This window comes from Hyperolius riggenbachi, chromosome 7 (assembly GCF_040937935.1).
Source record: "Hyperolius riggenbachi isolate aHypRig1 chromosome 7, aHypRig1.pri, whole genome shotgun sequence".
Lineage (NCBI taxonomy): Eukaryota > Metazoa > Chordata > Amphibia > Anura > Hyperoliidae > Hyperolius > Hyperolius riggenbachi.
The window spans coordinates 2,242,352-2,269,051 of record NC_090652.1 but is presented as its reverse complement, the minus strand read 5'-3'; the positions used below and the strand labels follow the sequence as shown (position 1 = coordinate 2,269,051).

The following is a 26,700-nucleotide window of genomic DNA, read 5'->3' as shown; positions in this document are numbered from 1 at the left end:
GGCCATGTAGTGACATATAGCAGAATGCTGTAAAGAGGCCCTGTAGTGACATATAGCAGAATGCAGTAAAGAGGCCCTGTAGTGACATATACAGTAGCAGAATGCAGTAAAGAGGCCCTGTAGTGACATATAGCAGAATGCAGTTTAGAGACCCTGTAGTGACATATAGCAGAATGCAGTAAAGAGGCCCTGTGGTGACATATAGCAGAATGCAGTAAAGAGGCCCTGTAGTGACATATAGCAGAATGCAGTAAAAAGAGGCCCTGTAATGACAAATAGCAGAATGCAGTAAAGAGGCCCTGTAATGACATATAGCAGAATGCAGTAAAGAGGCCCTGTAGTGACATATAGCAGAATGCAGTAAAGAGGCCCTGTAGTGACATATAGCAAAATGCAGTAAAGAGGCCCTGGTAGTGACATATAGCAGAATGCAGTCAAGAGGCCCTGTAGTGACATATAGCAGAATGCAGTAAAGAGGCCCTGTAGTGACATATAGCAGAATGCAGTTTAGAGGCACTGTAGTGACATATAGCAGAATGCAGTAAAGAGGTCCTGTAGTGACATATAGTAGAATGCAGTAAAGAGGCCCTGTAATGACGAATAGCAGAATGCAGTAAAGAGGCCCTGTAATGACATATAGCAGAATGCAGTAAAGAGGCCCTGTAGTGACATATAGCAGAATGCAGTAATGAGGCCCTGTAGTGACATATAGCAGAATGCAGTAATGAGGCCCTGTAGTGACATATAATAGAATGCAGTAAAGAGGCCCTGTAATGACGAATAGCAGAATGCAGTAAAGAGGCCCTGTAATGACATATAGCAGAATGCAGTAAAGAGGCCCTGTAGTGACATATAGCAGAATGCAGTAAAGAGGCCCTGTAGTGACATATAGCAGAATGCAGTAAAGAGGCCCTGTAGCGACATATAGCAGAATGCAGTAAAGCAGCCCTGTAGTGACATATAGCAGAATGCAGTAAAGAGGCCCTGTAGTGACATATAGCAGAATGCAGTAAAGAGGCCCTGTAGTGACATATAGCAGAATGCAGTAAAGCAGCCCTGTAGTGACAAATAGCAGAAAGCAGTAAAGAGGCCCTGTAATGACATTTAGCAGAATGCAGTAAAGAGGCCCTGTAGTGACATATAGCAGAATGCAGTAAAGAGGCCCTGTAGTGACATATAGCAGAATGCAGTAAAGAGGCCCTGTAGTGACATATAGCAGAATGCAGTAAAGAGGCCCTGTAGCGACATATAGCAGAATGCAGTAAAGCAGCCCTGTAGTGACATATAGCAGAATGCAGTAAAGAGGCCCTGTAGTGATATATAGCAGAATGCAGTAAAGCAGCCCTGTAGTGACATATAGCAGAATGCAGTAAAGAGGCCCTGTAGTGACATATAGCAGAATGCAGTAATGAGGCCCTGTAGTGACATATAATAGAATGCAGTAAAGAGGCCCTGTAATGACAAATAGCAGAATGCAGTAAAGAGGCCCTGTAATGACATATAGCAGAATGCAGTAAAGAGGCCCTGTAGTGACATATAGTAGAATGCAGTAAAGCAGCCCTGTAGTGACATATAGCAGAATGCAGTAATGAGGCCCTGTAGTGACATATAGCAGAATGCAGTAATGAGGCCCTGTAGTGACATATAATAGAATGCAGTAAAGAGGCCCTGTAATGACGAATAGCAGAATGCAGTAAAGAGGCCCTGTAATGACATATAGCAGAATGCAGTAAAGAGGCCCTGTAGTGACATATAGCAGAATGCAGTAAAGAGGCCCTGTAGTGACATTTAGCAGAATGCAGTAAAGAGGCCCTGTAGTGACATAGCAGAATGCAGTAAAGCGGCCCTGTAGTGACATATAGCAGAATGCATTAAAGAGGCCCTGTAGTGACATATAGCAGAATGCAGTAAAGAGGCCCTGTAGTGACATATAGCAGAATGCAGTAAGGAGGCCTTGTAGTGACATATAGCAAAATGCAGTAAAGAGGCCCTGTAGTGACATATAGCAGAATGCTGTAAAGAGGCCCTGTAGTGACATATAGCAGAATGCAGTAAAGAGGCCCTGTAGTGACATATAGCAGAATGCAGTAAAGAGGCCCTGTAGCGACATATAGCAGAATGCAGTAAAGCAGCCCTGTAGTGACATATAGCAGAATGCAGTAAAGAGGCCCTGTAGTGACATATAGCAGAATGCAGTAAAGCAGCCCTGTAGTGACATATAGCAGAATGCAGTAAAGAGGCCCTGTAGTGACATATAGCACAATGCAGTAATGAGGCCCTGTAGTGACATATAATAGAATGCAGTAAAGAAGCCCTGTAATGAGAAATAGCAGAATGCAGTAAAGAGGCCCTGTAATGACATATAGCAGAATGCAGTAAAGAGGCCCTGTAGTGACATATAGTAGAATGCAGTAAAGCAGCCCTGTAGTGACATATAGCAGAATGCAGTAATGAGGCCCTGTAGTGACATATAGCAGAATGCAGTAATGAGGCCCTGTAGTGACATATAATAGAATGCAGTAAAGAGGCCCTGTAATGACGAATAGCAGAATGCAGTAAAGAGGCCCTGTAATGACATATAGCAGAATGCAGTAAAGAGGCCCTGTAGTGACATATAGCAGAATGCAGTAAAGAGGCCCTGTAGTGACATTTAGCAGAATGCAGTAAAGAGGCCCTGTAGTGACATAGCAGAATGCAGTAAAGCGGCCCTGTAGTGACATATAGCAGAATGCATTAAAGAGGCCCTGTAGTGACATATAGCAGAATGCAGTAAAGAGGCCCTGTAGTGACATATAGCAGAATGCAGTAAGGAGGCCTTGTAGTGACATATAGCAAAATGCAGTAAAGAGGCCCTGTAGTGACATATAGCAGAATGCTGTAAAGAGGCCCTGTAGTGACATATAGCAGAATGCAGTAAAGAGGCCCTGTAGTGACATATACAGTAGCAGAATGCAGTAAAGAGGCCCTGTAGTGACATATAGCAGATTGCAGTTTAGAGGCCCTGTAGTGACATATAGCAGAATGCAGTAAAGAGGCCCTGTGGTGACATATAGCAGAATGCAGTAAAGAGGCCCTGTAGTGACATATAGCAGAATGCAGTAAAGAGGCCCTGTAATGACAAATAGCAGAATGCAGTAAAGAGGCCCTGTAATGACATATAGCAGAATGCAGTAAAGAGGCCCTGTAGTGACATATAGCAGAATGCAGTAAAGAGGCCCTGTAGTGACATTTAGCAGAATGCAGTAAATAGGCCCTGTAGTGTCATATTGCAGAATGCAGTAAAGAGGCCCTGTAGTGACATATAGCAAAATGCAGTAAAGAGGCCCTGGTAGTGACATATAGCAGAATGCAGTCAAGAGGCCCTGTAGTGACATATAGCAGAATGCAGTAAAGAGGCCCTGTAGTGACATATAGCAGAATGCAGTTTAGAGGCCCTGTAGTGACATATAGCAGAATGCAGTAAAGAGGTCCTGTAGTGACATATAGTAGAATGCAGTAAAGAGGCCCTGTAGTGACATATAGCAGAATGCAGTAAAGAGGCCCTGTAGTGACATATAGCAGAATGCAGTAAAGAGGCCCTGTAGTGACATATAGCAGAATGCAGTAAAGCGGCCCTGTAGTGACATATAGCACAATGCAGTAAAGAAGCCCTGTAGTGACATATAGCAGAATGTAGTAAAGAGGCCCTGTAGTGACATATAGCAGAATGCAGTTTAGAGGCCCTGTAGTGACATATAGCAGAATGCAGTAAAGAGGCCCTGTAGTGACATATAGCAGAATGCAGTAAAGAGCTCCTGTACTGACATATAGCAGAATGCAGTAAAGAGCTCCTGTAGTGACATATAGCAGAATGCAGTAAAGAAGCCCTGTAGTGACATATAGCAGAATGCAGTAAAGAGGCCCTGTAGTGACATATAGCAGAATGTAGTAAAGAGGCCCTGTAGTGACATATAGCAGAATGTAGTGAAGAGGCCCTGTAGTGACATATAGCAGAATGCAGTAAAGAGGCCCTGTAGTGACATATAGCAGAATGCAGTAAAGAGGCACTGTAGTGACATATAGCAGAATGCAGTAACAAGGCCCTGTAGTGACATACAGTAGAAAGCAGTAAAGAGGCCCTGTAGTGACTTATAGCAGAATGCAGTAAAGAGGCCCTGTAGTGACATATAGCAGAATGCAGTAACAAGGCCCTGTAGTGACATATAGCAGAATGCAGTAAAGAGGCCCTGTAGTGACATATAGCACAATGCAGTAAAGAAGCCCTGTAGTGACGTATAGCAGAATGTAGTAAAGAGGCCCTGTAGTGACATATAGCAGAATGCAGTAAAGAGGCCCTGTAGTGACATATAGCAGAATGCAGTAAAGAGGCCCTGTAGTGACATATAGCAGAATGCAGTAAAGAGGCCCTGTAGTGACATATAGCAGAATGCAGTAAAGAGCTCCTGTAGTGACATATAGCAGAATGCAGTAAAGAGCTCCTGTAGTGACATATAGCAGAATGCAGTAAAGAGGCCCTGTAGTGACATATAGCAGAATGTAGTAAAGAGGCCCTGTAGTGACATATAGCAGAATGCAGTAAAGAGGCCCTGTAGTGACATATAGCAGAATGCAGTAAAGAGGCCCTGTAGTGACATATAGCAGAATGCAGTAAAGAGGACCTGTAGTGACTTATAGCAGAAATCAGAAAACCTTTATTTGCGGAGTACAATGGTTTTTGTACCCAGAATTGATTGTGGTGAAACGAATATATGAAATAGACTCATTATGCAAATTGAGATATTTCAAGCCTTTATTTGTTATAATGTTGATGATTATGGCTTTCATGTTATAAGAAAACCAAAATCTCAGACTATTAGAATATAGTATTGTGAAACTGTACAGAAGGAAGTTCTGGCGGGGCAGTGCTGACCTAGTCACCCAGAATTGTCATACATTGATAACTGCAGCTTTAAGTCCTGTACCATGCACTGATTATACTGAGACAAATACCTGGAAGCTGGGGGGAGGGGCCACACACCTTTCCAGGAAGCTGGGGAGGAGCCACATACCTAGTCAGGAAGCTGGGGCGCGGGCCACACACCTGATTGCTGTACCGAAGGAAGTGCTGGCAGCAGGGCAGTGATGATCTAGTCACCCAGAATTGTCATACATTGATAACTGCCGCGTATTGCCTCTATACCATGCACTGATTATACTGAGTCACATGACAGGAAGCTGGGGAAGGGGCCACACACCTTTCCAGGAAGCTGGGGATCTGGGGCCACATACCTTGTCAGGAAGCTGGGGATCTGGGGCCACACACCTTTCCAGGAAGCTGGGGAGGAGCCACATACCTAGTCAGGAAGCTGGGGCGCGGGACACACACCTGATTGCTGTACAGAAGGAAGTACTGGCAGGGCAGTGCTGATCTATTCACCCAGAATTGTCATACATTGATAACTGCCGCGTATTGCCTCTGTACCATGCACTGATTATACTGAGACTCATGACAGGAAGCTGGGGGGAGGGGCCACACACCTTTCCAGGAAGCTGGGGAGGAGCCACATACCTTGCCTGGGGCGGGGCCACACACCTGACTACTGTACAGAAGTACTGGCGGTGCAGTGCTGATCTAGTCACCCAGAATTGTCATACAATAACTGCAGTGTTTAGGCCCTTTACCAGGCACTGATTATACTGAGACACATAACAGGAAGCTGGGGAGGGGCTACACACCTTTCCAGGAAGCTGGGGAGGAGCCACATACCTTGTCAGGAAGCAGGGGCGGGGCCACACACCTGATTGGTGTACAGAAGGAAGTGCTGGCGGGGCAGTACTGATCTATTCACCCAGAATTGTCATACATTGATAACTGCCGCGTATTGCCTCTGTACCATGCACTGATTATACTGAGACTCATGACAGGAAGCTGGGGGGAGGGGCCACACACCTTTCCAGGAAGCTGGGGAGGAGCCACATACCTTGCCTGGGGCGGGGCCACACACCTGACTACTGTACAGAAGTACTGGCGGTGCAGTGCTGATCTAGTCACCCAGAATTGTCATACAATAACTGCAGTGTTTAGGTCCTGTACCAGGCACTGATTATACTGAGACACATAACAGGAAGCTGGGGAGGGGCTACACACCTTTCCAGGAAGCTGGGGAGGAGCCACATACCTTGTCAGGAAGCAGGGGCGGGGTCACACACCTGATTGGTGTACAGAAGGAAGTGCTGGCGGGGCAGTGCTTATCTATTCACCCAGAATTGTCATACATTGATAACTGCCGCGTATTGCCTCTGTACCATGCACTGATTATACTGAGACTCATGACAGGAAGCTGGGGGGAGGGGCCACACACCTTTCCAGGAAGCTGGGGAGGAGCCACATACCTTGCCTGGGGCGGGGCCACACACCTGACTACTGTACAGAAGTACTGGCGGTGCAGTGCTGATCTAGTCACCCAGAATTGTCATACAATAACTGCAGTGTTTAGGTCCTGTACCAGGCACTGATTATACTGAGACACATAACAGGAAGCTGGGGAGGGGCTACACACCTTTCCAGGAAGCTGGGGAGGAGCCACATACCTTGTCAGGAAGCAGGGGCGGGGCCACACACCTGATTGGTGTACAGAAGGAAGTGCTGGCGGGGCAGTGCTTATCTAATCACCCAGAATTGTCATACATTGATAACTGCCGCGTATTGCCTCTGTACCATGCACTGATTATACTGAGACTCATGACAGGAAGCTGGGGGGAGGGGCCACACACCTTTCCAGGAAGCTGGGGAGGAGCCACATACCTTGCCTGGGGCGGGGCCACACACCTGACTACTGTACAGAAGTACTGGCGGTGCAGTGCTGATCTAGTCACCCAGAATTGTCATACAATAACTGCAGTGTTTAGGTCCTGTACCAGGCACTGATTATACTGAGACACATAACAGGAAGCTGGGGAGGGGCTACACACCTTTCCAGGAAGCTGGGGAGGAGCCACATACCTTGTCAGGAAGCAGGGGCGGGGCCACACACCTGATTGGTGTACAGAAGGAAGTGCTGGCGGGGCAGTGCTTATCTAATCACCCAGAATTGTCATACTTTGATAACTGCAGTGTTTAGGCCCTGTACCATGCACTGATTATTATTTCTGTGTCTCCTCAGTATGACGAGCTTGTTCCGGCCTCGCTCACAACAAAATACGGAGGATTTTACATCAATTCCGGCACCCTTCAGTTCAGACAGGCGTCTGAGTCCGAGGACGAGTTTGTGAAGGAGAAGAAAAAGAAATCCCCTAAGGTAGATCCGCTCTCCAGCCTTCCTTCTGGGAGTTCCGTGTCTCTCTCACTCCACAAAGTAAGCGTTTCCTTTATGGCTGTCGCTGTCCCCTGAGAGGGGTTACCTGCTTCCTGTCTGTAGAGCTGTGTGGCTGGGACACTGACAGCAATAAAACATTTGTGCTTTTACCTTCCCACAATAAATGTTTAAGGCACAGCTGGGCTTTATAAAAACTCGCTAACAAACACCAATGCCGAGCGTTCCCTTTCTACACTCTGATATAATGTGCTTCTTCTGCGCAGAAAATACGGGAGAGACCAGACAAACTGAAGAAGAAGAAGCGAGAGGAGGAGAAGAAAGGAAAGAGGACCAAGCAGCCAAAGCCAGGGTAAGCCACGCTACTGACGCCAGAGGTCAGAAGTGGGGGTGTCTGGTTACATGTCCTGTCCATCTAGCACTGAGCGGTAATGTCAGGTGTGGGGGTGTCTGGTTACATGTCCTGTCCATCTAGCACTGAGCGGTAATGTCAGGTGTGGGGGTGTCAGGTTACGTGTCCTGTCCATCTAGCACTGAGCGGTAATGTCAGGCGTGGAGGTGTCTGGTTACATGTCCTATCCATCTAGCACTGAGCGGTAGTGTCAGGCGTGGAGGTGTCTGGTTACATGTCCTATCCATCTAGCACTGAGCGGTAGTGTCAGGCGTGGGGGTGTCTGGTTACATGTCCTGTCCATCTAGCACTGAGCGGTAATGTCAGGCGTGGGGGTGTCCGGTTACATGTCCTGTCCATCTAGCACTGAGCGGTAATGTCAGGCGTGGAGGTGTCTGGTTACATGTCCTATCCATCTAGCACTGAGCGGTAGTGTCAGGCGTGGGGGTGTCTGGTTACATGTCCTGTCCATCTAGCACTGAGCGGTAATGTCAGGCGTGGGGGAGTCTGGTTACATGTCCATCTAGCAATGAGCGATAATGTCAGGCGTGGAGGTGTCTGGTTACATGTCCTATCCATCTAGCACTGAGCCGTTATGTCAGGCGTTGGGGTGTCTGGTTACATGTCCTATCCATCTAGCACTGAGCAGTAGTGTCAGGCGTGGGTGAGTCTGGTTACATGTCCTATCCATCTAGCACTGAGCGGTAGTGTCAGGCGTGGGGGTGTCTGGTTACATGTCCTATCCATCTAGCACTGAGCGGTAGTGTCAGGCGTGGGGGTGTCTGGTTACATGTCCTGTCCATCTAGCACTGAGCGGTAGTGTCAGGCGTGGGGGTGTCTGGTTACATGTCCTGTCCATCTAGCACTGAGCGGTAATGTCAGGCGTGGGGGAGTCTGGTTACATGTCCTGTCCATCTAGCAATGAGCGGTAATGTCAGGCGTGGAGGTGTCTGGTTACATGTCCTATCCATCTAGCACTGAGCCGTAATGTCAGGCGTGGGGCGTTTCTGGTTTCATATCCTGTCCATCTAGCACTGAGCGGTAGTGTCAGGCTTGGGGGTTGCTGGTTACGTTTCCTGTCCATCTAGCACTGAGCGGTAATGTCAGGCGTGGGGCGTTTCTGGTTTCATGTCCTGTCCATCTAGCACTGAGCGGTAATGTCAGGTGTGGAGGTGTCTGGTTACATGTCCTGTCCATCTAGCACTGAGCGGTAGTGTCAGGCTTGGGGGTTGCTGGTTACGTTTCCTGTCCATCTAGCACTGAGCGGTAATGTCAGGCGTGGGGCGTTTCTGGTTTCATGTCCTGTCCATCTAGCATTGAGCGGTAATGTCAGGTGTGGAGGTGTCTGGTTACATGTCCTGTCCATCTAGCACTGAGCGGTAATGTCAGGCGTGGGGGTGTCTGGTTACATGTCCTGTCCATCTAGCACTGAGCGGTAATGTCAGGCGTGGGGGTGTCTGGTTACATGTCCTGTCCATCTAGCACTGAGCGGTAATGTCAGGTGTGGGGGTGTCAGGTTACGTGTCCTGTCCATCTAGCACTGAGCGGTAATGTCAGGCATGTCTGGTTACATGTCCTCTCCATCTAGCACTGAGCGGTAATGTCAGGCGTGGGGGTGTCTGGTTACATGTCCTGTCCATCTGGCACTGAGCGGTAATGTCAGGCGTGGGGGTGTCTGGTTACATGTCCTGTCCATCTAGCACTGAGCGGTAATGTCAGGCGTGGGGCGTGTCTGGTTACATGTCCTGTCCATCTAGCACTGAGCGGTAATGTCAGGTGTGGGGGTGTCAGGTTACGTGTCCTGTCCATCTAGCACTGAGCGGTAATGTCAGGTGTGGGGTTGTCAGGTTACGTGTCCTGTCCATCTAGCACTGAGCGGTAATGTCAGGTGTGGGGGTGTCAGGTTACGTGTCCTGTCCATCTAGCACTGAGCGGTAATGTCAGGCGTGGGGGTGTCAGGTTACGTGTCCTGTCCATCTAGCACTGAGCGGTAATGTCAGGTGTGGGGGTGTCAGGTTACGTGTCCCCTCCATCTAGCACTGAGCGGTAATATCCGTTTTTTGTTTGTGGTTTAGTTTCACAGCTCTGAACGGAATGAAGGACAAGAAGAAGAGGAAGAAGCCGATGGATGTGTCGGAGCTGCTGGCCCGGTTCCGGCAGGAGAAGGAAGCGGAGAAGAAGAAAGCCCTGTTGGCTTCTCCCTCGGCACCACTGAAGATGCCCTCATCCAGCATGTCCTTATCGCTGCCCCCTCCTCCCCCTCACGAGGCCGAGCTGGCCCCAGACCCGCTGCTGTCCACCCTATTGTCCGACACCGATCTCCTGCAGGCGGCCAGTGCCATCGAGTCGCTCAGCGAGAAGGACCTGGAGAAACTGCTGGAGCTGCCGGTGGAGAAACCAGAGACTGTGGTTGTGCCGGCGGCAGAAGAGACCTTCAAGAAACCGCCGTCTTTGCCCGATGGCCTGCCGACCTCACTGGAGCGGAGGATCAAGGAGCTGACCAAGGTGCGTGCTGAAGACTACTACTACCACGGGGAGGTTATTATGGGGGGTTGGAGTTACTGGACGTTATTTCAGAGTCATCAGAGGAGCTCACAATCTAATGTGCATCATAGTCTTGTCCACCATAGTCTAATGCCTGTTACACACCCATGGGTCGATAGATAATTTCACACAAATCCCTTCGGATCTCTGATCGATTTTCTGATCTATGCAAATCGATCATAAATCAGATCGGAGCTGTCGGAAATTATCTATTCGATCCCTCTATGATGGGAAATTGCAGAGTATGTACCAGGCTTAAAGGGACTCCGAGCAGTGCAGAAACTATGGAAAGATGCATATCATTTGAAAGCTCTCTTTCTCCTCTTTCCAATGATATATAAACCGCCATCCTACGCCTTTTAGTTTTCGCTATTTTCGTAGGGCGATGATTTAGGTGTCGCCAGAAAGAGGAGAAAGAGAGCTTTAAAATGATATCCATCTTTCCATAGTTACATTGTATTACACAGGGCGACTTTTTCTCAAAGTCAGCAGCTCCATTCAGCAGAAAAAGTCGCCCTGTGTAATACATTGTAACTATGGAAAGTTGCATATCATTTTAAAGCTCTCTTTCTCCTCTTTCTGGCGACATATAAATCGTCACCCTATGCCTTTTAGTTTTCTCTATTTTCGCGATCAAAGTCGCGGGCCGTGGTAATTTCGATCGCGAAAATAGCGAAAACTAAAAGGCGTAGGGCGGCGGTTTATATATCATTGGAAAGAGGAGAAAGAGAGCTTTAAAATGATATGCATCTTCCCATAGTTTCTGCACTGCTCAGAGTCCCTTTAAAGGGGAAATTTTAAAGAGAACCCGAGGTGGGTTCTAAGAATGCTATCAGCACACAGAGGCTGGGTCTGCATATAATGTCCAGCCTCTGATGCTATACTGCTCCACCCTCACACGCTCCATAAATCACACAGCCGTGCTAGCGACACGCAGCGTGTCGCAGCCGTCTGTTTACCGTTAGCAGTGTCACTCTCGCCGCTCCCCCTGCCTCCTCCATAGCGCCGCTCCCCGCCTGCGTTCCTTCCCTCCAATCAGCGGGGAGGGAAGGGACGCAGGCCGGGAGCGGGGATATAGAGCAGGCGGGGGAGCGGCGAGGAGTGACACTGCTAACTGGAAACAGACGGCTGCGACACGCTGCGGCTGTGTGATTTATAGGGGCCTGTGGGGGGAGCAATATAGCAACAGAGGCTGGGTATTATATGCAGACCCAGCCTCTGTGTGCTGATAGCATTCATAGAACCCACCTCGGGTTCTCTTTAAAATGTAAAACATATATAAATAAGAAGTACATTTCTTCCAGAGTAAAATGAGCCATAAATTACTTTTCTCCTATGTTGCTGTCACTTACAGTAGGTAGTAGAAATCTGACAGAAGCGACAGGATTTGGGCTAGTCCATCTCTTCATGGGGGATTCTCGCCATGGCCTTTATTCTTTATAAAGACACTCCCTGAAGATTTATACAAAGATGCTGGCCAGCTTCTCTGCTCGTTGCACACTATTTTGGGGGGGGGGGGGGGCAGTTGGGTGGAGCAACTGTCATTCACTAAGTGCTTTTAACAATAAAGAAAACCCTAAGAACCCCCCCATGAGAAGATGGAGTAGTCCAACATCTGCCGGTAATGTCAGATTTCTACTACCTACTGTAAGTGACAGCAACATAGGAGAAAAGTCATTTATGGCTCATTTTACTCTGAAAGAAACGTACCTCTTATTTGTCTGTTTACAAGTATTTAAGATTTTTGCAACAGAGATCCTTTAAGGCCACTGAGGGGGGGGGGGGGGGGGCAACTTACTTTTGTTTGTTTTTTTTGGTGATGCTGGAGTGTTTGGAGAAAGCCCAGACAAACCCCCAGGAGAACATACAAACTCCATGCACATAGTGTGCGGGGCTAGAGTCATGGTACGCTTCTCTGGGGAGAAGTGGTAGACCCTTCAGCTTTGTCCTGGTGAGATTCCATAACCTTAAAGCAGGAGGATTAGCCATACTATGTCAGGAAAAAACACATATATAATTAGATAAATACTTGACCTACTTACATAACACACGTATTATACTGTCCAACGTTGTGATTTCAGTGAATGTTATATAGTAAATGAAGAGAATTCTGTTCCTGGTGGGGGCCATGTCTTTTGCCCACAGTTTGAGGCTAAATCCTGATGTCATTTCTGCCCTTAACTTTTTTCTTTTCTCCTCCAATCGATGAGTCACCTCAGCCTTGCTTGTAAACACAAGTAATCAGAGGGTGTTTAAGATAAGCAGCTAGGCGGGGGAAATAAAGGGGAAAGGAGGAATATATTCTAGATAAAAAGAACTCCCAGCATGCAACTGTTTGGCAATGGCTATTAAAGGCGGAGCAGTGCTTTTCAGCGCTGCTTGATTTGGGCGCAGCCGGCGCCTCCATAGACTACAATAGGAATCATTCCTATTGCAGCGCTCGGTGAGTAACGTCGAGTCTGTCAGAAGACAGAGCCGAAGTTGCTTAAAAACATAATAATTCGGCCTCCAGCAATCGCTGGAAGCCGAATTATTTCATTCCCCCACTATCCATGTCGGCCTGGAGGGGGAATAGTAATTAAATCGGCCCGGACTTGTGCAGAAGCAGGATCAGCCATATAACAGCTGGATCCTGCGCCCAAGTCTACCGGCGCCGATTTCAAATGTACGCATTAAAGGGCCAGTACTCCTAAATTATGTGATTACTCCAAACCATAACAGCAGAAAAAGTTTTGAAAGTTTCGGAGGCGGGATTAATATCTTTATCACTTAACCTCCCTGGCGGTAAGCCCGAGCTGAGCTCGGGCTATGCCGCGCAGGGGGAGATCTCAGCCCCTGGTGGGGCGATTTACATGCTGTAAAGTGCTGTGCGCGCAGCCAGCACTTTGCTAGCCGCGCGCACAGCTTGATCGCCGCCGCTCTGCGGCGATCGGCCGCACGCAGCGGCTGAAGAGGGCCCCCCCCGCCAGAGCCCTGCGCTGCCCGGATCAATGAGTTCCGGGCAGCGCTATGGGCTGGATCGGGTGTGCCTGACGTCAGGACGTCGGCTGACGTCCATGACGTCATCCCGATCGTCGCCATGGCGACAGGAGAAGCCAAACAGGGGAACGCGTTATATATGCGTTCCCCTGTTTGCTATTGATGCCGGCGACGATCGCACTAGAGGGCCACATGCGCCCTCTAGTGGTGTTTCATGTAGCTACCACTCTGGTAGCTTTACATGAAACAAAAAAAAAAAATTTTTAAAAAAGGATTTTTTCAATTTGGAAAAAAAAAATTAACCACCAGGGAGGTTAATACACTCAGACCAGTTGCTGTTGAAATTTGATTTTTATGGTGACAATCCCGCTTTAAACGCTCTATTGTTGATGTTTCAGGCTGTGCGGGCGTCGGAGGGTGAGAAGAAGGCTATCCTGTTTACTCAGGACATGAACACGGCTCTGCTGGAGTGAGTATTGCGTCTGCACGCTGTGTGTACGGGGCGGCCATTTTTGTTCCTGTGCTAGCATGTCAGTTACATATATACATCAGTCTACACTAGAGATGAAGGCTTCTAATATGTGTATGCTATAGAATCCCCAAATCATGGAAATAATCCCCTATATTAGGAGAACACAGTAACCAAGCAGCTGGGGGTGACCCAGAACCACAAGGAGAGTATAGGGGGCTAAAACAGACAGAAAAGCGTTCCTACTAATAAGCAATGGTGTGATTTGCCTTCTTAAAGGATACCCGAAGTGACATGTGACATGATGAGATAGACATGTGTATGTACAGTGCCTAGCACACACATAACTATGCTGTGTACCTTTTTTTTTTTTTTCTGTCTCTGCCTGAAAGAGTTAAATATCAGGTATGTAAGTGGCTGACTCAGTCCTGACTCAGACAGGAAGTGACTACAGTGTGACCCTCACTGATAAGAAATTCCAACTATAAAACACTTTCCTAGCAGAAAATGGCTTCTGAGAGCAAGAAAGAGGTAAAAAAGGAGAATTTCTTATCAGTGAGGGTCACACTGTAGTCACTTCCTGTCTGAGTCAGGACTGAGTCAGCCACTTACCTACCTGATATTTAACTCTTTCAGGCAGAGAAAAGAAAAAAAGGAACACAGCCTAGTTATTAGTGTGCTAGGCACTGTACATACACCTGTCTATCTCATCATGTCACCTCTGGTATCCTTTAAGGCAGGGGTCGTACTCGTCGGCTTTCGTGCTCGTTTTCTGCACAGAAAAACGGTTTTCAACTGAGAACTCATGTTAATCAATGAGCTAGGTCACACTTGAATGTAGATTTCACACGCAGAAAAAAAACTGACATCTTGCGCAATTTGTCAAATTTCTCTGTAAATTACATTAGCTGTTGTACGGTAGAGGTCACATTTGTCTTTGTTTTCTGAAAAGTGTAGAAACTGAAAGACAAGTGTGACCCCTGCCTAAAGGATACCAGAGGCAAGCAAAGAAGCATGCATATGCAGTCACCAGTGCCTACCACTCCCATGCCCCCCCCCCCCCTTTCTCCTCCCCCGCTCTCCTCTCTGCCCTCCGAGCCATGGAACACTGGATCCCATCTCCCTCTCCTCTCGGGATCCTTTTAACGCAGAGTACAATAAGGACATTGGTAATGCTTGGACATGCTAAGTGCTTTTGAAACTAAAGAAAACCCTGAGAATCCCCCATGAGGAGATGGACTACTCCAAAACCTGTCTGTTCTGAGGAGTTGGAGTATTTTTGTACCGACCCCGCAGGCCCTGGAAAATTGGTGTAAAAAAATGTAAAGGAGAAATGTTTCTTTTCATCTTGGTGAAATAACCACCTGCTGCGGTGCACTATGCTATATACCGAGATCTGCAGACACATTGTTTACATTTTAAAGCAAACCTGTCATCCAGCTCTGGGATCCTGTTGAAGTTTCCGTAGATTATCTGAAATCGGTTCAATTCCAAAATCGTGATTACATACGATCATAACTGCAAAATTTTATGTGAAATACTGCATAAGCGAAATAAGCACATTACGATAATCACTGGGACAGGAGGCACCGGGGGAGGGGGGGGGGGGCTGAGGGGACGGGACACAATGAGGGGGCACTGAGGGGACAGAGGTAACACAGTGGGGAAAGTGGGGGGGGGGAGTACAGGGGACAGAGATGGCACGATGTTCTGACTTAAAGAGAAACTCTGACCAAGAATTGAACTTTACCCCAATCAGTAGCTGATACCCCCTTTTACGTGAGAAATCCATTCATTTTCACAAACAGACCATCAGGGGGAGCTGTATGACTGATATTGTGGTGAAACCCCTCCCACTAGAAGCTCTGAGGACCGTGGTACTCCTGGCAGTTTCCTGTCTGTGAATCTTGTTGCATTGTGGGAAATAGCTGTTTACAGCTGTTTCCAACTGCCAAAAAAGCATGCAGCAGCTACATCACCTGCCAGCAGTAAAACTGTCACCATGTGATAAATGTCAGAATGTAAATCAGGGAGAGGAAAGATTTCACAATGGGGGAACACTGACTAAATCATTTATACATAATTATTGTAAAAATTAAGCACTTTATATTACATTATTTTCACTGGAGTTCCTCTTTAAGAACGGATTCAGGTTAAGAATGAACCTGTAAGTCCCTATCTGAGTTGTTAATCGGGGACCACCTGTACGTTGTCTGGGGCGTAGAGGACAGCAGATACAGCAGGAGGGGAGGAAGAAAGACCGCTCTGGCAGCCTGAAGGGGGTTCTGGGTATGGAAGGGGGGGGGGGTCAGGGGGTTCTGGATACGGGGGGGGGGGGGGGGGATGGGATGCTGGGGGTGAGAGGAGCAGGGTGTAAATGGAATAGAGAAGATTTGGGAAATGGCTTCAGTAGGCGTTGCAGATCAGTTTGCAGAAAAATCCACGAAGCATCCCCCGAATGATATTCCTGTGTATGAAGCGTGTTGTGAACACAGGTAGAATCAGGCCTGTGGAGACTCTGAGTCGAGGAGTCTGAGTCATTTTGGGTACCTCGGGGGAGTCGGGGGTTTCATAAACTGAGGAGTCAGAGTTGGATTTGGATGATTTTTGACTCTACAGCCCCGAACAGAATCCAAAATCTGTATTTACAGATGCAAACGATCCGGAACTTGTCTGCTGCAGATCCTGCATGCCCGCTCTCCCATAGTCTCTGCTCTGCATGCCAGAATTTTCAAAAATATTGTGCAAGAAAGGCAGCTCTCTGGAACGTCTATAAAATCCATTTTTAAATCAGGCAAACGTACAATTACAAAATCATATCGAATGCATCATAACCTCATACAATCATATTGCAATTACAGAATCACAAAGTCGTCTCAATCAAACAAAGAGCTAAACTTTTCCAGTGCAATATCAATTAGCTCAGCTTTTAGAGTCGCATGAAAAGTGGGCGTGGTCGGTCCAGCACTCTACTTCCGTAACACTTCCAAGTTTACCGCTCATGTTGCACATCTGTGGATTCATGGGGCCTTGCTGGACACAAATATGCATTGACTGATCTCTGATCCATGCTAGAACTCTCTGTCCTCAGAAGAGACACACTACTGCATTGTCTGATCTCTGATCCATGCTAGAACTCTCTGTCCTCAGAAGAGACACACTACTGCATTGTCTGATCTCTGATCCATGCTAGAACTCTCTGTCCTCAGAAGAGACACACTACTGCATTGTCTGATCTCTGATCCATGCTAGAACTCTCTGTCCTCAGAAGAGACACACTACTGCATTGTCTGATCTCTGATCCATGCTAGAGCTCTCTGTCCTCAGAGAAGACACACTACCGCATTGTCTGATCTCTGATCCATGCTGGAGCTCTCTGTCCTCAGAGGAGACACACTACCGCATTGTCTGATCTCTGATCCATGCTAGAACTCTCTGTCCTCAGAAGAGACACTACCGCATTGTCTGATCTCTGATCCATGCTAGAGCTCTCTGTCCTCGGAAGAGACACACTACCGCATTGTCTGATCTCTGATCCATGCTAGAGCTCTCTGGCCTCAGAAAAGACACACTACCACATTGTCTGATCTCTGACCCATGCTAGAACTCTCTGTCCTCAGAAGAGACACACTACCACATTGTCTGATCTCTGACCCATGCTAGAACTCTCTGTCCTCAGGAGAGACACTACCGCATTGTCTGATCTCTGATCCATGCTAGACCTCTCTGTCCTCAGAGAGACACACAACCACATTGTCTGATCTCTGATCCATGCTAGACCTCTCTGTCCTCAGAGAAGACACACAACCACATTGTCTGATCTCTGATCCATGCTGAACCTCTCTGTCCTCGGAAGAGACACACTACCGCATTGTCTGATCTCTGATCCATGCTAGAACTCTCTGTCCTCAGAAGAGACACACTACCGCATAGTCTGATCTCTGATCCATGCTAGAACTCTCTGTCCTCAGAAGAGACACTACCGCATTGTCTGATCTCTGATCCATGCTAGAGCTCTCTGTCCTCGGAAGAGACACACTACCGCATTGTCTGATCTCTGATCCATGCTAGAACTCTCTGTCCTCGGAAGAGACACACTACCGCATTGTCTGATCTCTGATCCATGCTAGAGCTCTCTGTCCACAGAAGAGACACACTACCGCATTGTCTGATCTCTGATCCATGCTAGAACTCTCTGTCCTCAGGAGAGACACTACCGCATTGTCTGATCTCTGATCCATGCTAGAGCTCTCTGTCCTCAGAAGAGAGACACACTACCGCATTGTCTGATCTCTGGTCCATGCTAGACCTCTCTGTCCTCAGAAGAGACACACTACCGCATTGTCTGATCTCTGATCCATGCTAGAACTCTCTGTCCTCAGAAGAGACACACTACCGCATTGTCTGATCTCTGATCCATGCTAGAACTCTCTGTCCTCAGAAGATACACACTACCGCATTGTCTGATCTTTGATCCATGCTGGAACTCTCTGTCCTCAGAAGATACACACTACCGCATTGTCTGATCTTTGATCCATGCTAGAACTCTCTGTCCTCAGAAGAGACACACTACCGCATTGTCTGATCTCTGATCCATGCTGGAACTCTCTGTCCTCAGAAGAGACACACTACCGCATTGTCTGATCTCTGATCCATGCTAGAACTCTCTGTCCTCAGGAGAGACACACTACCGCATTGTCTGATCTCTGATCCATGCTGGAACTCTCTGTCCTCAGAAGAGACACACTACTGCATTGTCTGATCTCTGATCCATGCTAGAACTCTCTGTCCTCAGAAGAGACACACTACCGCATTGTCTGATCTCTGATCCATGCTGGAACTCTCTGTCCTCAGGAGAGACACTACCGCATTGTCTGATCTCTGATCCATGCTAGAGCTCTCTGTCCTCAGGAGAGACACACTACCGCATTGTCTGATCTCTGATCCATGCTGGAACTCTCTGTCCTCAGGAGAGACACTACCGCATTGTCTGATCTCTGATCCATGCTAGACCTCTCTGTCCTCAGAGAGACACACAACCACATTGTCTGATCTCGGATCCATGCTAGACCTCTCTGTCCTCAGAGAAGACACACTACCACATTGTCTGATCTCTGATCCATGCTAGACCTCTCTGTCCTCAGAGAGACACACAACCACATTGTCTGATCTCTGATCCATGCTGAACCTCTCTGTCCTCAGAAGAGACACACTACCACATTGTCTGATCTCTGATCCATGCTAGACCTCTCTGTCCTCAGAGAGACACACTACCGCATTGTCTGATCTCTGATCCATGCTAGAACTCTCTGTCCTCAGAAGAGACACACTACCACATTGTCTGATCTCTGATCCATGCTAGACCTCTCTGTCCTCAGGAGAGACACACTACCGCATTGTCTGATCTCTGATCCATGCTAGAACTCTCTGTCCTCAGAGAGACACTACCCTATTGTCTGATCTCTGATCCATGCTAAAACTCTCTGTCCTCAGAAGAGACGCACTACCGTACTGTCTGATCTCTGATCCATGCTAGAGCTCTCTGTCCTCAGAAGAGACACACTACCGCATTGTCTGATCTCTGATCCATGCTAGAGCTCTCTGTCCTCAGAAGAGACACACTACCACATTGTCTGATCTCTGATCCATGCTAGACCTCTCTGTCCTCAGGAGAGACACCCTACCGCATTGTCTGATCTCTGATCCATGCTAGAACTCTCTGTCCTCAGAGAGACACTACCCTATTGTCTGATCTCTGATCCATGCTAGAGCTCTCTGTCCTCAGAAGAGACACACTACCGCATTGTCTGATCTCTCATCCATGCTGGACCTCTCTGTCCTCAGAAGAGACACACTCCCGCATTGTCTGATCTCTGATCCAGGCTAGAGCTCTCTGTCCTCAGAAGAGACACACTACCGCATTCTCTGATCTCTGATCCATGCTAGAGCTCTCTGTCCTCAGAAGAGACACACTACCGCATTGTCTGATCTCTCATCCATGCTGGACCTCTCTGTCCTCAGAAGAGACACACTCCCGCATTGTCTGATCTCTGATCCAGGCTAGACCTCTCTGTCCTCAGAAGAGACACACTCCCGCATTGTCTGATCTCTGATCCATGCTAGAGCTCTCTGTCCTCAGAAGAGACACTACCGCGTTGTCTGATCTCTGATCCATGCTAGACCTCTCTGTCCTCAGAAGAGACACACTACCGCATTGTCTGATCTCTGATCCATGCTAGACCTATCTGTCCTCAGAAGAGACACACTACCGCATTGTCTGATCTCTGATCCATGCTAGAACTCTCTGTCCTCAGTAGAGACACACTACCGCATTGTCTGATCTCTGATCCATGCTAGAACTCTCTGTCCTCAGTAGAGACACACTACCGCATTGTCTGATCTCTGATCCATGCTAGAACTCTCTGTCCTCAGTAGAGACACACTACCGCATTGTCTGATCTCTGATCCATGCTAGAACTCTCTGTCCTCAGAAGAGACACTACCACATTGTCTGATCTCTGATCCATGCTAGAACTCTCTGTCCTCAGAAGAGACACACTACCGCATTGTCTGATCTCTGATCCAGGCTAGACCTCTCTGTCCTCAGAAGAGACACTACCGCATTGTCTGATCTCTGATCCATGCTAGAACTCTCTGTCCTCAGAAGAGACACACTACCGCCTTGTCTGATCTCTGATCCATGCTAGAACTCTCTGTCCTCAGAAGAGACACACTACCGCATTGTCTGATCTCTGATCCATGCTAGAGCTCGCTGTCCTCAGAAGAGACACACTCCCGCATTGTCTGATCTCTGATCCATGCTAGGACTCTCTGTCCTCAGAAGAGACACACTACCGCATTGTCTGATGTCTGATCCATGCTAGCACTCTCTGTCCTCAGGAGAGACACTACCGCATTGTCTGATCTCTGATCCATGCTAGAACTCTCTGTCCTCAGAAGAGACACTACCGCATTGTCTGATCTCTGATCCATGCTGGAACTCTCTGTCCTCAGAAGAGACACTACTGCATTGTCTGATCTCTGATCCATGCTAGAGCTCTCTGTCCTCAGGAGAGACACACTACTGCATTGTCTGATCTCTGATCCATGCTAGAACTCTCTGTCCTCAGAAGAGACACACTACCACATTGTCTGATCTCTGATCCATGCTAGAGCTCTCTGTCCTCAGGAGAGACACACTACTGCATTGTCTGATCTCTGATCCATGCTAGAACTCTCTGTCCTCAGAAGACACTACTGCATTGTCTGATCTCTGATCCATGCTAGAACTCTCTGTCCTCAGAAGAGACACTACCGCATTGTCTGATCTCTGATCCATGCTGGAACTCTCTGTCCTCAGAAGAGACACTACTGCATTGTCTGATCTCTGATCCATGCTAGAGCTCTCTGTCCTCAGGAGAGACACACTACTGCATTGTCTGATCTCTGATCCATGCTAGAACTCTCTGTCCTCAGAAGACACTACTGCATTGTCTGATCTCTGATCCATGCTAGAACTCTCTGTCCTCAGAAGAGACACACTACCGCATTGTCTGATCTCTGATCCATGCTAGAGCTCGCTGTCCTCAGAAGAGACACACTCCCGCATTGTCTGATCTCTGATCCATGCTAGGACTCTCTGTCCTCAGAAGAGACACACTACCGCATTGTCTGATGTCTGATCCATGCTAGCACTCTCTGTCCTCAGGAGAGACACTACCGCATTGTCTGATCTCTGATCCATGCTAGAACTCTCTGTCCTCAGAAGAGACACTACCGCATTGTCTGATCTCTGATCCATGCTGGAACTCTCTGTCCTCAGAAGAGACACTACCGCATTGTCTGATCTCTGATCCATGCTAGAGCTCTCTGTCCTCGGAAGAGACACACTACCGCATTGTCTGATCTCTGATCCATGCTAGAGCTCTCTGGCCTCAGAAAAGACACACTACCACATTGTCTGATCTCTGACCCATGCTAGAACTCTCTGTCCTCAGAAGAGACACACTACCACATTGTCTGATCTCTGACCCATGCTAGAACTCTCTGTCCTCAGGAGAGACACTACCGCATTGTCTGATCTCTGATCCATGCTAGACCTCTCTGTCCTCAGAGAGACACACAACCACATTGTCTGATCTCTGATCCATGCTAGACCTCTCTGTCCTCAGAGAAGACACACAACCACATTGTCTGATCTCTGATCCATGCTGAACCTCTCTGTCCTCGGAAGAGACACACTACCGCATTGTCTGATCTCTGATCCATGCTAGAACTCTCTGTCCTCAGAAGAGACACACTACCGCATAGTCTGATCTCTGATCCATGCTAGAACTCTCTGTCCTCAGAAGAGACACTACCGCATTGTCTGATCTCTGATCCATGCTAGAGCTCTCTGTCCTCGGAAGAGACACACTACCGCATTGTCTGATCTCTGATCCATGCTAGAACTCTCTGTCCTCGGAAGAGACACACTACCGCATTGTCTGATCTCTGATCCATGCTAGAGCTCTCTGTCCACAGAAGAGACACACTACCGCATTGTCTGATCTCTGATCCATGCTAGAACTCTCTGTCCTCAGGAGAGACACTACCGCATTGTCTGATCTCTGATCCATGCTAGAGCTCTCTGTCCTCAGAAGAGAGACACACTACCGCATTGTCTGATCTCTGGTCCATGCTAGACCTCTCTGTCCTCAGAAGAGACACACTACCGCATTGTCTGATCTCTGATCCATGCTAGAACTCTCTGTCCTCAGAAGAGACACACTACCGCATTGTCTGATCTCTGATCCATGCTAGAACTCTCTGTCCTCAGAAGATACACACTACCGCATTGTCTGATCTTTGATCCATGCTGGAACTCTCTGTCCTCAGAAGATACACACTACCGCATTGTCTGATCTTTGATCCATGCTAGAACTCTCTGTCCTCAGAAGAGACACACTACCGCATTGTCTGATCTCTGATCCATGCTGGAACTCTCTGTCCTCAGAAGAGACACACTACCGCATTGTCTGATCTCTGATCCATGCTAGAACTCTCTGTCCTCAGGAGAGACACACTACCGCATTGTCTGATCTCTGATCCATGCTGGAACTCTCTGTCCTCAGAAGAGACACACTACTGCATTGTCTGATCTCTGATCCATGCTAGAACTCTCTGTCCTCAGAAGAGACACACTACCGCATTGTCTGATCTCTGATCCATGCTGGAACTCTCTGTCCTCAGGAGAGACACTACCGCATTGTCTGATCTCTGATCCATGCTAGAGCTCTCTGTCCTCAGGAGAGACACACTACCGCATTGTCTGATCTCTGATCCATGCTGGAACTCTCTGTCCTCAGGAGAGACACTACCGCATTGTCTGATCTCTGATCCATGCTAGACCTCTCTGTCCTCAGAGAGACACACAACCACATTGTCTGATCTCGGATCCATGCTAGACCTCTCTGTCCTCAGAGAAGACACACTACCACATTGTCTGATCTCTGATCCATGCTAGACCTCTCTGTCCTCAGAGAGACACACAACCACATTGTCTGATCTCTGATCCATGCTGAACCTCTCTGTCCTCAGAAGAGACACACTACCACATTGTCTGATCTCTGATCCATGCTAGACCTCTCTGTCCTCAGAGAGACACACTACCGCATTGTCTGATCTCTGATCCATGCTAGAACTCTCTGTCCTCAGAAGAGACACACTACCACATTGTCTGATCTCTGATCCATGCTAGACCTCTCTGTCCTCAGGAGAGACACACTACCGCATTGTCTGATCTCTGATCCATGCTAGAACTCTCTGTCCTCAGAGAGACACTACCCTATTGTCTGATCTCTGATCCATGCTAAAACTCTCTGTCCTCAGAAGAGACGCACTACCGTACTGTCTGATCTCTGATCCATGCTAGAGCTCTCTGTCCTCAGAAGAGACACACTACCGCATTGTCTGATCTCTGATCCATGCTAGAGCTCTCTGTCCTCAGAAGAGACACACTACCACATTGTCTGATCTCTGATCCATGCTAGACCTCTCTGTCCTCAGGAGAGACACCCTACCGCATTGTCTGATCTCTGATCCATGCTAGAACTCTCTGTCCTCAGAGAGACACTACCCTATTGTCTGATCTCTGATCCATGCTAGAGCTCTCTGTCCTCAGAAGAGACACACTACCGCATTGTCTGATCTCTCATCCATGCTGGACCTCTCTGTCCTCAGAAGAGACACACTCCCGCATTGTCTGATCTCTGATCCAGGCTAGAGCTCTCTGTCCTCAGAAGAGACACACTACCGCATTCTCTGATCTCTGATCCATGCTAGAGCTCTCTGTCCTCAGAAGAGACACACTACCGCATTGTCTGATCTCTCATCCATGCTGGACCTCTCTGTCCTCAGAAGAGACACACTCCCGCATTGTCTGATCTCTGATCCAGGCTAGACCTCTCTGTCCTCAGAAGAGACACACTCCCGCATTGTCTGATCTCTGATCCATGCTAGAGCTCTCTGTCCTCAGAAGAGACACTACCGCGTTGTCTGATCTCTGATCCATGCTAGACCTCTCTGTCCTCAGAAGAGACACACTACCGCATTGTCTGATCTCTGATCCATGCTAGACCTATCTGTCCTCAGAAGAGACACACTACCGCATTGTCTGATCTCTGATCCATGCTAGAACTCTCTGTCCTCAGTAGAGACACACTACCGCATTGTCTGATCTCTGATCCATGCTAGAACTCTCTGTCCTCAGTAGAGACACACTACCGCATTGTCTGATCTCTGATCCATGCTAGAACTCTCTGTCCTCAGTAGAGACACACTACCGCATTGTCTGATCTCTGATCCATGCTAGAACTCTCTGTCCTCAGAAGAGACACTACCACATTGTCTGATCTCTGATCCATGCTAGAACTCTCTGTCCTCAGAAGAGACACACTACCGCATTGTCTGATCTCTGATCCAGGCTAGACCTCTCTGTCCTCAGAAGAGACACTACCGCATTGTCTGATCTCTGATCCATGCTAGAACTCTCTGTCCTCAGAAGAGACACACTACCGCCTTGTCTGATCTCTGATCCATGCTAGAACTCTCTGTCCTCAGAAGAGACACACTACCGCATTGTCTGATCTCTGATCCATGCTAGAGCTCGCTGTCCTCAGAAGAGACACACTCCCGCATTGTCTGATCTCTGATCCATGCTAGGACTCTCTGTCCTCAGAAGAGACACACTACCGCATTGTCTGATGTCTGATCCATGCTAGCACTCTCTGTCCTCAGGAGAGACACTACCGCATTGTCTGATCTCTGATCCATGCTAGAACTCTCTGTCCTCAGAAGAGACACTACCGCATTGTCTGATCTCTGATCCATGCTGGAACTCTCTGTCCTCAGAAGAGACACTACTGCATTGTCTGATCTCTGATCCATGCTAGAGCTCTCTGTCCTCAGGAGAGACACACTACTGCATTGTCTGATCTCTGATCCATGCTAGAACTCTCTGTCCTCAGAAGAGACACACTACCACATTGTCTGATCTCTGATCCATGCTAGAGCTCTCTGTCCTCAGGAGAGACACACTACTGCATTGTCTGATCTCTGATCCATGCTAGAACTCTCTGTCCTCAGAAGACACTACTGCATTGTCTGATCTCTGATCCATGCTAGAACTCTCTGTCCTCAGAAGAGACACTACCGCATTGTCTGATCTCTGATCCATGCTGGAACTCTCTGTCCTCAGAAGAGACACTACTGCATTGTCTGATCTCTGATCCATGCTAGAGCTCTCTGTCCTCAGGAGAGACACACTACTGCATTGTCTGATCTCTGATCCATGCTAGAACTCTCTGTCCTCAGAAGACACTACTGCATTGTCTGATCTCTGATCCATGCTAGAACTCTCTGTCCTCAGAAGAGACACACTACCGCATTGTCTGATCTCTGATCCATGCTAGAGCTCGCTGTCCTCAGAAGAGACACACTCCCGCATTGTCTGATCTCTGATCCATGCTAGGACTCTCTGTCCTCAGAAGAGACACACTACCGCATTGTCTGATGTCTGATCCATGCTAGCACTCTCTGTCCTCAGGAGAGACACTACCGCATTGTCTGATCTCTGATCCATGCTAGAACTCTCTGTCCTCAGAAGAGACACTACCGCATTGTCTGATCTCTGATCCATGCTGGAACTCTCTGTCCTCAGAAGAGACACTACTGCATTGTCTGATCTCTGATCCATGCTAGAGCTCTCTGTCCTCAGGAGAGACACACTACTGCATTGTCTGATCTCTGATCCATGCTAGAACTCTCTGTCCTCAGAAGAGACACACTACCACATTGTCTGATCTCTGATCCATGCTAGAGCTCTCTGTCCTCAGGAGAGACACACTACTGCATTGTCTGATCTCTGATCCATGCTAGAACTCTCTGTCCTCAGAAGACACTACTGCATTGTCTGATCTCTGATCCATGCTAGAACTCTCTGTCCTCAGAAGAGACACTACCGCATTGTCTGATCTCTGATCCATGCTGGAACTCTCTGTCCTCAGAAGAGACACTACTGCATTGTCTGATCTCTGATCCATGCTAGAGCTCTCTGTCCTCAGGAGAGACACACTACTGCATTGTCTGATCTCTGATCCATGCTAGAACTCTCTGTCCTCAGAAGACACTACTGCATTGTCTGATCTCTGATCCATGCTAGAACTCTCTGTCCTCAGAAGAGACACACTACCGCATTGTCTGATCTCTGATCCATGCTAGAACTCTCTGTCCTCAGAAGAGACACACTACCACATTGTCTGATCTCTGATCCATGCTAGAGCTGTCTGTCCTCAGAAGACACTACCGCATTGTCTGATCTCTGATCCATGCTAGAGCTCTCTGTCCTCAGAAGAGACACACTACTGCATTGTCTGATCTCTGATCCATGCTAGAACTCTCTGTCCTCAGAAGAGACACACTACTGCATTGTCTGATCTCTGATCCATGCTAGAACTCTCTGTCCTCAGAAGACACTACCGCATTGT

General features: G+C 48.0%; 1 protein-coding gene across 5 annotated transcripts in view; it reads left to right on the top strand.

Moving 5' to 3' along the window:
* The window catches only part of UBN1 (ubinuclein 1), a 118,838-nt gene that overhangs the window by 48,387 nt on the left and 43,751 nt on the right, over window positions 1-26,700 (top strand). For 3 of the 5 annotated variants that reach the window (XM_068243480.1, XM_068243478.1, XM_068243479.1), the window contains exons 5-8: window positions 7,143-7,334; window positions 7,559-7,644; window positions 9,759-10,188; window positions 13,605-13,675. In XM_068243480.1, the coding sequence (XP_068099581.1) occupies window positions 7,143-7,334; window positions 7,559-7,644; window positions 9,759-10,188; window positions 13,605-13,675 (779 nt within the window). The remainder of the gene's footprint in view (window positions 1-7,142; window positions 7,335-7,558; window positions 7,645-9,758; window positions 10,189-13,604; window positions 13,676-26,700) is intronic. The other 2 variants (XM_068243482.1, XM_068243481.1) reach the window with 1 other exon arrangement.